At 35.7% G+C, this 13,172-nt stretch overlaps 1 protein-coding gene across 2 annotated transcripts in view; it reads right to left on the bottom strand.

Annotated features, from left to right (window-relative positions):
• The window catches only part of ENTPD6 (ectonucleoside triphosphate diphosphohydrolase 6), a 46,867-nt gene that overhangs the window by 22,036 nt on the left and 11,659 nt on the right, over window positions 1-13,172 (bottom strand). For both annotated transcript variants that reach the window (XM_036751841.1, XM_036751843.1), the window contains exons 3-5: window positions 9,174-9,250; window positions 6,771-6,914; window positions 1,013-1,088 (exon numbers count right to left, since the gene is read on the bottom strand). In XM_036751841.1, the coding sequence (XP_036607736.1) occupies window positions 1,013-1,088; window positions 6,771-6,914; window positions 9,174-9,250 (297 nt within the window). The remainder of the gene's footprint in view (window positions 1-1,012; window positions 1,089-6,770; window positions 6,915-9,173; window positions 9,251-13,172) is intronic.

Below are 13,172 nucleotides of genomic sequence, written 5' to 3'. Positions count from 1 at the left end.
TGGTCTGGAAGCCATGAATTTAATAAAGCCATTTCACCCAGTTTACTTACAGCTCTTTGTAGTAATCAGTAAATGGATATATCTATCTGTCTATCTATCTTTTTATAAAAACAAAGACATACATATGTATACATATGATATATAACTGCGCTGTACATATATGTATATGTGTGTGTATATATATATGCATACACACACACAAAATACATACACATATGTAATCTCCAAGCAAAACTGGAACAGGCTATAATTAAACTGGAAAATTAGCTATAATACTGATTGCACATACCAATGCTCAAAAGTTAGCAAATATATAGTATATTTCAAACATTCTCTCTTCCTCTAGTAATATGCACTTGAAGAAAGCATATTAAAAATAAAATGTCTATTATTGATCTTTTCAAACATTTAGCTCTTTTCCTCCTGATATTCCATACATTTCCCTTCCCTACTCCAGTATCCCTGTTCCCACTCAAGAGAGGAGAGTCAGAGAAAGGTACCCTTCTGTAATAAAAGAGAAGACTATTTATTAAGCAGGTTTTCCTTCCTCCATTTCTTAAACTATTAAATCTCTTTTTAGAGATAGAAGGATGGAAAATTTGAAAATTAATACTGTTCATTTCTCTTGAGAAGCAACTATTTTGATGGAATTCTCATTATTTAGTATAATAAAAGAAAGAAAACCTACATCAGTGACATTACAGTGTGGATTTTCCTTTCCACATGGAAAGTCCAAATATGAGAGATGCCAAAGTGAATAGGTATCTAGTTTAAGAATTGCCATCTAAGGACAGATAGTGACACCAAAAATAGTGTTGCTTTTCAAAAGGCTTTATGGGTATTGATGCAATACAAAAATATTTTGAGGATCAAAACATGAGATATTAACTTTTATTCGACAAAATTCTTTAATCCATTTGACATTTTACAAAGTAAAAAAATCTAATACGCACTAGTATTACATTTTTAAACATTAAACAAGTAGACATTGAGGTGTCATTTCTGATCTTACCTTCATCAGTTCCATTCATTATGGAAACACAGTCATCTCCCACAAGGAAAGGAGATGCCTGGAAAACCTCTCTTACCTAAGTTTTCAGAAAGAAAATCAATTTCATTATTTATAATTATTTTATGTCACAATTCTATTAAATAAAAAAATAGATGAGCACCATGATGATTTCTGGGTTTGTTTTGCACAGTGGAGCTCAGAGAATAAGACTAAAGTTCCCTCTTATTCTAAATCTTTAGCTGTGAGATGTCCTAATCTATTATTTCAAGAATCAAAGCTGGGATGGGGCAGTTAGGTGGCACAGTGAATAGAGCACTGACCCTGGAGTCAGGAGGACCTGAGTTCAAATCTGCCCTCAGACACCTGACAAACCTACTAGCTGTGTGACCTTGGGCAAGTCACTTAACCCCAATTGCCCTGCATTCCCCCCTCCAAAAACAAACAACAACAAAAAAGAATCAAAGCTGGGTTCTAGAGCTACATCTGAAAGGTTTACTCCAAAGTCATCCTGGGTGAACTTGCTATATAATCTAGTCCTTATTCAGAGGAACTCTAGAAGGTTGGGTTGGTTTATAAGGTCTATCAGTACCAGATGCCAAACTGTACTACAAAGCAGTAATCATAAAAACTGATTAAAAAAGAGAGTTTGATCAGGAGAACAGATTAGGCACACAACATAACAGAAACATAGTAGCATAGTGTTTTACAAACCCAAAGACCATAGTCATTGAGAGGACTCACTATTTGACAAAATCTGCTGAGAAAACTGGAAACATAGTCTGGCAAAAATTAGGTTTAGACCAATACCTCACATCACACACCAAGGAAAGTTTCAAATGGATATATGCCCTAGATATAAAAGGTCATGTCATAAACAAATTAGAGGTGCAAGGAAGAAATTACCTTTCAGATCTATGGAGAAGGGAAGTTCATGACTAAACAAGTGATGGAGTATTACATGAGATAAAGTGGTCAATTTTGATTCTACAAAATTAAAGTTTTTGCATTGGCTAATCTAATAAAAATTAGAAAGGACAAAGGTAATTGGGGAACAAATCTTTGCAACAAGTTTCTCTTACGAGGGTCTCGCTTTTAAGACATGGAAAGAACTGATTCAAACGGATTAGACTAATAGTCATTCCCCAACAGATAAATAATCAAAAGATATGAAAAAACACTTTTCAAAGGAAGAAATCTAAGCTATCAACAATCATACGAAGATGATAGTAATTAGGGAAATGCAAATTAAAGCAACTTTGAGGTTCTATACCTTTTTGTCAAAGTTGACAAAAAAAGAAATAATAAATGTTGGAAGGGCAGCAAGAAAACACAGTGCACTAGTATGCTACTTATGAAGCTATGAATAGGTTCAGTCACTCTGGAAAGGAATTTGGAATTATGCTCAGAAGTTTACCAAATTACATATGTTGTGACATAGTTCTGCCACTATTAACCTATACCTACAAAGAAATAAAAGAGGAAAGGATCTATATGTACAAAAATATTGACAGCAGCTCTTTCCATGATAATCAATAATTCAAAAATAAGGAGTATGGTATTTTCTTTTTGGGGAATAGCTAGACAAACTGTGGTATATGAATACACTGGAATATTTTTGTTCCATAAGAAATGATGAAAGGGATAATTTCAGAGGAAACTAGAAAGGCCTTTATGAACAGATAGAAAGAGAAATGAGAATGAGGAGAATGATTTATACAACGACAACATCATAGAGAAAAACACCTTTGAAAGACTTTAGAACTCTGATTGACACAATGAGAAATCATGGGACTAAAACAATGATGATGAAGCATACTGCTCATCTCCTGACAGAGGTGATGAACTTAAAGTGCATAGAGGCATATATTTTCAGACACAGGCAAACAAAGGAATTTGTTTTGTTGTAGAGAGATGTATTGAGGGATATGCACTTTGGGTTTAAAAAGTTGCTCAATAGGGGGTAGTGTGAAGGACCAATTAATTAAAATACTTGTTACACGAAAAATTAAAAAAAATTAAAGAACAGGAGGGTTGGGGCAGGAGGTGTTATTATTAATAACAGTTGATACTTATTTAGAAATTTAGAGTTATAAATTGTTTTATATACATTATGAAATTTGACCTTCATGTTCTCTTTGGGCCAGTTCAAGATAGAAGTCATACTTCTAAGAGCACCAAAACATTGTGCATAATTTCTTCCTAAAGCTGCAGGAGATGGCAACCCTGGGGAGGAGCCTCTAGCTCTAGATCTCTAACACTATGGATTTTGAGAATTTAACAGAAATTCCTTGCCCTTACCTACAGCTCCTTAGTGGTAGGAATGCTGTGTTGAACATTCCAAAACAATTTATAGTAGCTAAAAAGTCTGCCTTGAAAGCAAGGTCCCTGTGTCATGGGGACTTGTTTTCAAGACTGGCTTAATAACAGTATATATGAAATGTTTTAAAAAACTGATCATACCCTTTGACCCAGGAATTCCATTGTAAGGACATTAGCCTAAAATATTATGAAAAGGAAGAAAGGAAGTATCTATACAAACATACTTATACCTGGTTCATTTGTAATAGCAAATCCAGTTATCACCCATAATCTCTTTACTGACCAGTTTTGCATCCCCAGCTGTCTACTGGACATCTCAATGGATGTTCCATAGACAACTCGAGTATCCAAAATTTGCCCCAACCCAGCTTTGATTCTTGAAATAATAGATTAGGACATCTCATAGCTAAAGATTTAGAATAAGAGGGAACTTTAGTCTTATTCTCTGAGCTCCACTATGCAAAACAAACCCAGAAATCATCATGGTGCTCATCTATTCTTTTATTTAATAGAATTGTGAGCTGATGAGATTACCGTGTGAAATAGTATAGAGAGTACAAGAGGGAGGGAGCCTTGGGCAACACCCAAGTTGAGTGGGCACGATTTGGGTGAAGTTCCAGCAAAGGAGACTGAGAAAGAACAAGTCAGATACGTATGAGAACCAAGTGAAATAAGATGTAAAAGTGAGAGAAACAAAAGGACTTTCAATCTCTGCCTGTGTATACATATGTATATGTAGATGTATGCGTATGTATAACAAACACACACACACACACACACACACACACACACACGTATATCCGCATATTATGTATATTACACATAAAAAGTAAACTAAGCCAAAGGAAGTGGAACTTCAGAAGGAGAGACAAAGTAAACATCTTTTTTTTTTAACTGCTAGAATATAGTGGGAGATTTGCCACAGGTTTGGGTTAACTGTTGGAAGACTGGTGTTTGACGAAAAACCTACAGTTATTTAAAAAAAACTCATGTTTCAGTCAGGTATTGGTGTTAGTTTCACTTACGGGATTTTAACTTCCCAAATGCATATTCCAAAACTCTGAGTCATGTTTTCTAAACTCCAACCACCTGCTACATAGGAAAATGAATCTGAAATAACTCTAAAACTCAATGGAAATATACAGCAGTAATATCCTTACACAGCTAGATGATCAACAAATAACTACTTAATTAGACAAGTATTTAGGAAACCTATTAGAGGGCACACATACCTCACTACAATCACCTAATTCTACTGGGCCACAGCCAGTGCTATCCTGTCATGTTTCATGGATCAAAGTAAGATTTTTAGGATTTACGTTACATTCTTTTTTGGGGGGGGCGGGTGGAGGAAAGGGGTGCCATTAAAAATGAGAACTGAAATCTATCATTGAGCAAGTAGATAAAAAGTAAAAGGAATGGGGAGGATTATTTAGCTTGGAAAATGGATAGCTGAATGGCCCTTTAAATCTGATTTATGAAGACACTGTATTGTTACACCATGATGACAAATTGTTCATCCCATATTCATGGTAACCAAACTTGGCTTAAACTGAAGCATAAAAGATACGTTAGTTTAAGAACTGAGACTACTAAGTCTTGAAAGAGATTACTGAGGAATGATATTAAAATCTACATGGCAGCACTTAAAAATCAGATCTATTTTAAAGTAGATACATATAAACTCTTACCTGAAAACAAGGCTGACTAAATAAATATCCAAGAGCAGCTAGCTTATTGTTGAAAACAATCACCAAACCCTTTGATTCAGTGTTTCTATTACTCCTTAAGAAGTATAATTTCCCCCACTATTTCCTTTTCTTCCCCTTTCCCCCAAGCTGTCTGAAGTTTTTTTTTTAATTAAAAAGTTTTCTTGATGCCTCTTGTTTTTATATCACAGTAATTTCTAGATATGCCACATCCTTTCCTTTCTTCCTTCCCTACTCACAGATGGCACTAAACCCTCTCTTTTAACGACAAAAATAATTTAAGAATTCATATACTGATTTTTTTCAGCCATTCCCCAACTGGTGGACACTTACTTTTTCCCCCTTCCTGATTCATACTCTGAAATTCCTTTCTTTATACAATGTATATGCCTTGAAAGCAAGGATTATTTCATTTTTGTCTTTATAATCCCAGTATTTAGCACTGTACCTGATGCATGGAAAGCATTTAATAAATGCTTGTTGTTCATTTACTGAATTTTCTGTTCTTGACCTCTTTGGGGTATAACCCAGTGGTGGATTAATGGGTCAAGGGATATGAACAATTTAACAACTTTTCTTGCCAATTTTTAATTGTTTCCTAAAATAGTTGAACCAATACACAGTTTCCACAAGAGAGTATTAATCAACACTGCCTCTCCTTCCACAATCCCTCCAACACTGTTTCTGTGTTTGGTCACCCTGGTTAGTTTTCAGAGTGTAAGGTGAAGCCTCAGACTTTCTTTGGTTTGTATCTAATATTAATGGTTTGGAGTAGTTTTCAGACACTGCATTTCTCCCTTTGAAAACTGTTCATATCCTTTGATCACTTATCTGTGGAAGAGTGGATATTTTTGTCAATTTGCTCTATTTTCTTAGGACAAACTTAGTGGTATTTGATACAAATATTCTCTTTTTCTTTCTTTCTGTTTTTTTTTTTTTGGAGGGGGGAAGGCAGGGCAATTGGGATTAAGTGACTTGCCCAAGGTCACACAGCTAGTAAGTGTGTCAAGTGTCTGAGGCTACATTCGAACTCAGGTCCTCCTGACTCCAGGGCCGGTGCTCTTCTCACTGCGTCACCTAACTGCCCCTGCAAATATTCTCTAACACCTTCCCGCCCAATAATTTCTCTTGATCCTATCTGCATTATTTGTGCAAAAGCTTTTTGATTAATCAAAATTGTCTATTTTGTCTTTTATGTTCAGTTACAAAGTCACTTTTAACTATAGTTGCACAACTTATTACCTTTTCTTTTCTTCTGATTTGTTCAAAGAGTTTCACAGCAACATTATAATCTCTAAGTCCATGATTCTATGTAATTGAAAGAAACTGGGAATCCAGGAATTGGAAAATACTTAAATAAATTGTGGTATATTAATATTATGGAATATTACAATGCCATTAATACTGACAAGTATGAGGAATACAAAGAAATCTGACCTTATGGAATAATACAAAGTGAAAAAAAGCAAAACCAGAAGAATAGAATACACATCAACCACAATAATGTAAAAAGAAAAGTGAACGCTAATATGGACAAAGAATTTTGATGGAAATTCAGAGGGGGTGTTAATGGTGAGAAAAAAGTTCTTTAATTTATGAGCTGAAATTAAAGTGTAAAAAAGTTACTAAGCAAGTTAATTTGGTTGTACTGATGTACAATATTAAGTTTCTAATAAAATACCAACAAAAATATTCTATCATATCTCAAAAGGGAAAGTGGACATGATTACCTTCTGTAGCAGCTTTTGAGCCTTTTCACCTGGTAAGAGACGCAAACCAGCTGTTGCCTTAAGAACCAAAGGTGTGACCTTCCATAGATCAAAAGGAATTTCTTCTTTAGCAACATCCAGTAATTCTTGTATTCCCTCAGTGCTCTGAGATTTAAAAGGCAAAATACGATACTGACATTCTCAAGCTAGAAAAACGTAGTTTTCTTTAAGACAACTCACATGCCACTTTCTGCATAAGGCCTTTCCTGGTCACCCCAGTTGCCAGTGCTGACTCTCACAATATCCCCTTGTATAGATTTGTATAAATCTACATAATTAGAATGCAAGCTTTCTGAAGGCAGAAATTATTTTGCTTTTATATCTTGAGTGCCTACTAATGCTCAACACATAGAAGGAGCTTAATAAACGTTTACTGATTGATAGAAATAGAATAGAATCCAACTTCCTTAGGCTGGGAAATGTTAAAGGAAAATGGTAGTAGTATATGACTGAGCTCTATCACATAAATATCACTACTGATTTATAAATCTATGGGACAGAGAAATCTTTTCAATGTTACCAGTGCCTAACCAGCACATAACTTGCTCTGTTAGCCACACATCACCCACCATTTCCCTAAACTATTTCCGAATAAAATCGAATTGAATTCTATTCTCTATCAACCAACCAGCAATAATATAGCTATACAACTGTAATATCAATTAAGTTGTGTGTCTTTGAGTCTTATTAGGTGCTAAGCCCCAGGCCCAAACCCCTATCTATTAGGTGCTAAGCCTATGTGGGCGTGAAGCCCTCAGGGTTCCAAGTTGCTAAAACCAGAGCCAATAGTAATAGCCTAAGTTCTGGTCGCTCAGATGACATTTGATGACAGCTAAAGAGTGCATAAAAAGAGAGAAGAGCTATTTGCTTAGGGCTCTCACTCTTGGTGATGTGTTAACTCTGGGCAGCTGTAGTTAAGAACTCCAGCTTGTAAATTTAGATGTTCGGACTTTGTTAAACTCTGGTAACTATGCATTGAGATTTGAATCAGACAAGGTCTGTCTGTTGATGTTTGCAATTTGTCTGTATTTGTTCTGAAGTTCAGGGTGCTGGCTTTTCCCCCTGAACTAAGTGAATGGTATTTGTATGCTGGATTAAAGTAAGATTGTTAACCCCTTAACATTGCTTTCCTTAGTAAAGCAGATCAAAAGAACTTGGGCTTGCAGCATTCTCGTTGTTGGGCTTGTGTTGGTTTTTCACCCCCACAACAGTTGCTAGCCAAATTGTTGAAACAACAACTTAGACACTTATTTGTTATATGTACTAGTGATATCATCTTATTTATGGTCCATGCCTGAGTAACCTTGGCTGGTAGCCTAGATCTGCTTTTCAACTGTAAAATGAGAGGTAAGGCGGTAGACTGAATGACCTTTAACTCCCTGCCAGTTCCAAGTCTATGTTTGCAAACTCTAGACAAGCCATGCTACTACCTTTGGGACGACAATGTAAGTATCCCAGAAGCAATCCATTATTTTATGGTTTGAGATGACTTAGCAAAGACCTTGTCATACAACAGAAATAGCACTGGACTCAGAGTTATGAAACTGGGGTCCTCATTCTAACTCTGCTTCTAATTTACTATGTAACCTTGAACAAATCACTTCATATCTTTGGTAGACTCAGTTTCCTCATCAGCTCTGGATTCTTTTATTAAATAGCTTAAAAGGAACTTGCGGTGAATTTTATAATAATAATAATAATAATGATAATTATGATAACTAATGTTTATATGTACTTACTATGTGCCAGGCATTGTGCTAAGGGCCTTATAGTTATTATTTCATTTGATCTTCACAACAACCCTGAGAGGTAGGTGCTATTATTATCCCTATTTTACAGATGAGGAAACAGAGGCAAACAGATTAAATGACTTATCCAGGGTCAAACAGCTGTTATATATCTGAGACTGGATTTGAACCCAGGTCTTCCTGACTCCAGGCCCAGTGTTCTTTTCACTCTACCACCTAATTGTATAATACTATTACTTTAGTTCATTATAGCCCCAATGGAATATAAATCTCAATGTAGGTCAGAAATAGGCTATTATTTTCAACAGAATATAGCAGTAGCTTTCAGTAATTTTGTACTCATCCTTCAAATATCAACTCTTGGTTGGGGGAGGGAGAGAAATTTTTACTACATACTTTTTACAAAATACTGCTAATTTATAAAGCCCCATGGGTGTTATTTCTAAAAGGGAGTCTCTATAAAATAGTTATTACTAGCTGAGATTACAAACCCTCTTCTCTCCTGCTCCCGTAAGAAAAAGAAGTTATTCCATTTCTATAACTAGAAAGTGGTTTGAAAATTAGTGTAAAGAAAAATTTCACTTAGATACAGTGCCTTAATGAAAGTTAAAGTTACCTTATCAACATCATCAGCATAAGCAGAAAGTCCTGGCTTCAGGGCTTTGAATGTTTCATGGGTCAAAGTAGGAGTTTCTAGGAAGAAAAAAAATTAAAAGGAAAAATCACTTATATGAAGTTTATTTAAATTAGATCTTTTTTTGCGACCGGTACCACTATGAAATTTTGTCAAGGCATCTGTTAGTATTGATGATAGAGTTTTTAATAGCAGATGTTAAAAAAAAAATCAAAGAACCAACCCCAAACTGTTTTGTACCTTACAAAACTTCATATGTGGGGAAAATATTGTTCGTTTCACTGTTTTTACGTTTGACCTTTCCAATCCCACTCAACTAGGGAGATCTGAAATGTGATATAATGGTGTTTAGTCCTTCTTTGGGATCTTAGAATATTTCTGCCCCAATGTACTTTTACTTTCAACAAAGTTACCATTTGATGATCCACCTAATGGAGAGGGACCATGCTACAGATAATCTAAAACTGACTAGAATAACCAAACATAATCTTTCTTTGGCAGATGCATTTTAGGATTCTGTTGCATTATATTTAACTTTCTTATTGCCTTTTTATTTTGAAGGTTAGCTTGTATTGCCTAAGCATGTTCCACTTGAGCATGTTCCACTTTTATCACTGATAAAAATGACTGAAAATAGGTATTCAAAAGATCACAACTAGAGTACAAATGCTTGGAGGTAGATCAATGAAACCAGAAAAACTCTGGAGGAAAAAAGTATTTTTTTCAAAGATCTGACTGCCTCTTCCCATGCCATGAACATTTGCGTGTGCACATGCACACACACATGCGTGCGCACACACACACACACACACATGCACACACAAAATCTTGCATTAAAATTTTCTTACTTCCCTTTAACCCTGGCTTTTATAGCTAATTCTAAATAGACTAAATGTGATAATTTTATGTGGAAACCAAGTGGTTTTTTTTTTTTGTAACACACTTATGTGACTATCGCTCTGTAGTGCTTAATTTTTTTTTTACTAATGCCTTTTTAAATTTTACATCAGTGAGTTCAGGAAATACTAGCCCCCTCTTTGTAACAAAGAAAAACAATTAAGCAAAAACACCTGAAACAGGAAATATGTTTAAAAATGTACATAACAGTCTCCTCTTGTAGATATGTTTTATTATTTATTCTCTAGGACTATTATTTTTTTTTTAATTTACTCAATGTTTGACTTACTTTTAGTTATCTTTTAATTTACATTGTTGTCACTGTATATATTATTTTTTGGTTCTATTGATTTCACTCTTTCATATAAGTCTTCCCAATGCTTCTCCAAACATCTCATTCATCCTTTCTTACTTTGCAATAATATTACATTATATTTATATTCATAATCCTTTCAGCCATTGACCAAATGATGGACAAGCACTTTCTTTCCAGGTGTTTGCTACAACAAATAGTGCTGCTATTAATATACAGGTTTAAAATGAATCTTTGTTTCTGTCTTTGACCTCATTGGAGTATATATACAATAGTGGGATCACTGGATCAAACTTCTTTTTTTAAGCTACTACATATAATTTCCCACCTTCAAACCCAAATCAATTTTATATCCATTGCTATCTAAACCTGAATTTAAAAATAAACCTTGTCCTTAATAATTCATAAGCCAGTCCAAAGATGGACTAAAAATGCTACATTACAGAAGAAGTTTAATAAATATTAAATGCTACAAATTTGTAAATGAGTTCATCTGCCAAGAAAAATTTTAAAAGGCACATAAATATGCTAATAATTATGTAATTAATTGAGAGAAAACTACAGCAAAAGGAGGCAGAAAACAACCACAAAAAAAAAGAATAAACGAGAACGGCAAATAGCAAATACAGCAGCTGAGACTGGAAGAGGTGGTGGCAGCAGTGTTAAACAGTGGGCATTCTGATAATGGAAAGCAGCTTCATTAACAAATGTATCAGGAACTATCTGGCTCCCTATCTTATCCAAGAGTGCCTCCCTATCTCCTGTGGACTCTTTTAACATGCTGAAACCAGTTTTGGCTTTGGATGGGTAGGAAGCATGTAAGCAACCCCCACCTTAGAAGGCTACTGATTCAGTACCAAGCTCGAGTCTGGCTACCAAGACTTAGCCCTATAACTCAGACTGCAAATCCACTAGATGATCGTTCTGAAATCCTATTGTCCAGACTCTGGAAAGAGCTTCTAACCTTGTACTGTACATCTACTGCGTGTGATTCCCCTAAGACCACAGACATCTCACCTGCTTGAATCTTTAGTGCCTGACTGTTCCCCTCTGTCTTGGCTGGAATCTCTGAACAAGATCTCTGGTCTACTTGACTTTTGGTGCTATCTTCTTCATTAGCCAACCTCCCCCATCCTAGCCTCTTCTCTTTTCCAGGCCTTCTCTGACCTGTTATTGGCTATGCCATGGTATAATTAACGGACAAAGTCAGGAACTACATAAATTGGGTGAGGGGGCAGGTGGGTGCCATAACTGGTAGCCAAGGTCAGAGTCTAAGATTCAAGGCAAAGTGAAGCAGGCAAAAAAGGCTCTGGATTCAATGACAGCATTCAGAATCAATGTTTACAGCCATGCAGTACATGTGGGAGTGAGGCTGTTTTGTTCACTACTCAGTCCTATAATTTTCAGATTCCCAGGTTCATTCATAGTTTGGCTTCACTTTCTCTCTGGAACTTTTTGGTTGTCAAAGAGGCAATATTCTTTTATGCTACCTACTCCTTAAGGAGTTAGGAAATCTATAGATGCAATTTCAAAAAGACTCTAAGAGAATTTTAGAGATCATCCAGTCCAAACTCAAGTTACATATGAGCCAACTGCAGTCCATCATCTTGCTTAAGGATAGAAAATTTTTTCCATTTAAGAAAATATAGTTGGGCAAGTGGAGAAAATGAAATTATCCATTCAAATATACTTCCTGAGCCTCAACAAGAATGCTTAAAAGATTACTAATAGTGCAATTCACTATCCTAATCACATCTTCCTTGTTATTCCATTTCTTTCCATTTCCTTCAAAATTTTCAAGTTACACAAAGAATCAAGAGCTCTTGACTAAATGGTAAAAGATTTCACTTCATTTTATTGGAAAAGCTACAGCCAGAATGTAAATTCCCAAGGGAAAAGGCAGTGTCCTATGATTCTCTGAAGACAGAAGTCTTACATAGCTGCTCCTTAACAAAAATACTTGATGAAAAACTAACCAGTGTCTTCTGTATTGTGCTTAGAGCATCCCACCAGAAGAATTCAAGTGGTTATGGATAAAATAATACCACTAAAACATAACACAACATACATTTGGTGCTCCCACTCTTCTCAAAAAGAGCTCTGGGAAAGTCTAGAGTAGGATTATCCTCTAGGAAAAAAACAAACCAAAGGCTATCCCTAAATCTCCATCTAATTCTTGTATGTTTCATAAAAATGTTACAGTACACAGAACCATAATTTTTTGGCCTGGGAATTCAGAGGCAATCTGAGCAGACTGCCTCATTTTACAAGTGAGCATATATACCCAGGGAGGTTAAATGATTTTCTTCTCCTCTCTCTGATCCCTAAAAGATCCTCAACCTGTCTTCTGGTGTAGCTTTGTGCTCTGGGGAACAGAAACCATATGCCAGGAGGGTCCTCATGGTCTTATTTTGGGAAATCTGTCACTCCAACAACATGCCCTCAGAGACGGACCACAGTGGAATGGATAGAGGGCCAGTCTCCATGTCAGTGAGATCCAGGTTTGAATCCCACATCTGTCCCACACAAGGCTGTGAGGCCTTGGGCAAATCACTTAACCTCCAGTGACCTAGGCATATCTCTCTAAGACTAGAAGTTGCAGAAGGCCACTGATATGTATAGGTAGAGAGGGTTTCTTCACTAGGAGTTCCCTTGATGGAAGAAATCATAGCTCCACATGGAACAAACATGTTATTAGCCAATAGAGGATGGTGATATGACTAATGAAAAACACAAAAATCAAATACATGGAAATGAAGAAAATAAGGCCT

This window comes from Trichosurus vulpecula, chromosome 3 (genome assembly GCF_011100635.1).
Source record: "Trichosurus vulpecula isolate mTriVul1 chromosome 3, mTriVul1.pri, whole genome shotgun sequence".
Taxonomy (NCBI): Eukaryota; Metazoa; Chordata; class Mammalia; order Diprotodontia; family Phalangeridae; genus Trichosurus; species Trichosurus vulpecula.
This window is presented reverse-complemented; position numbering and strand designations above follow the sequence as displayed.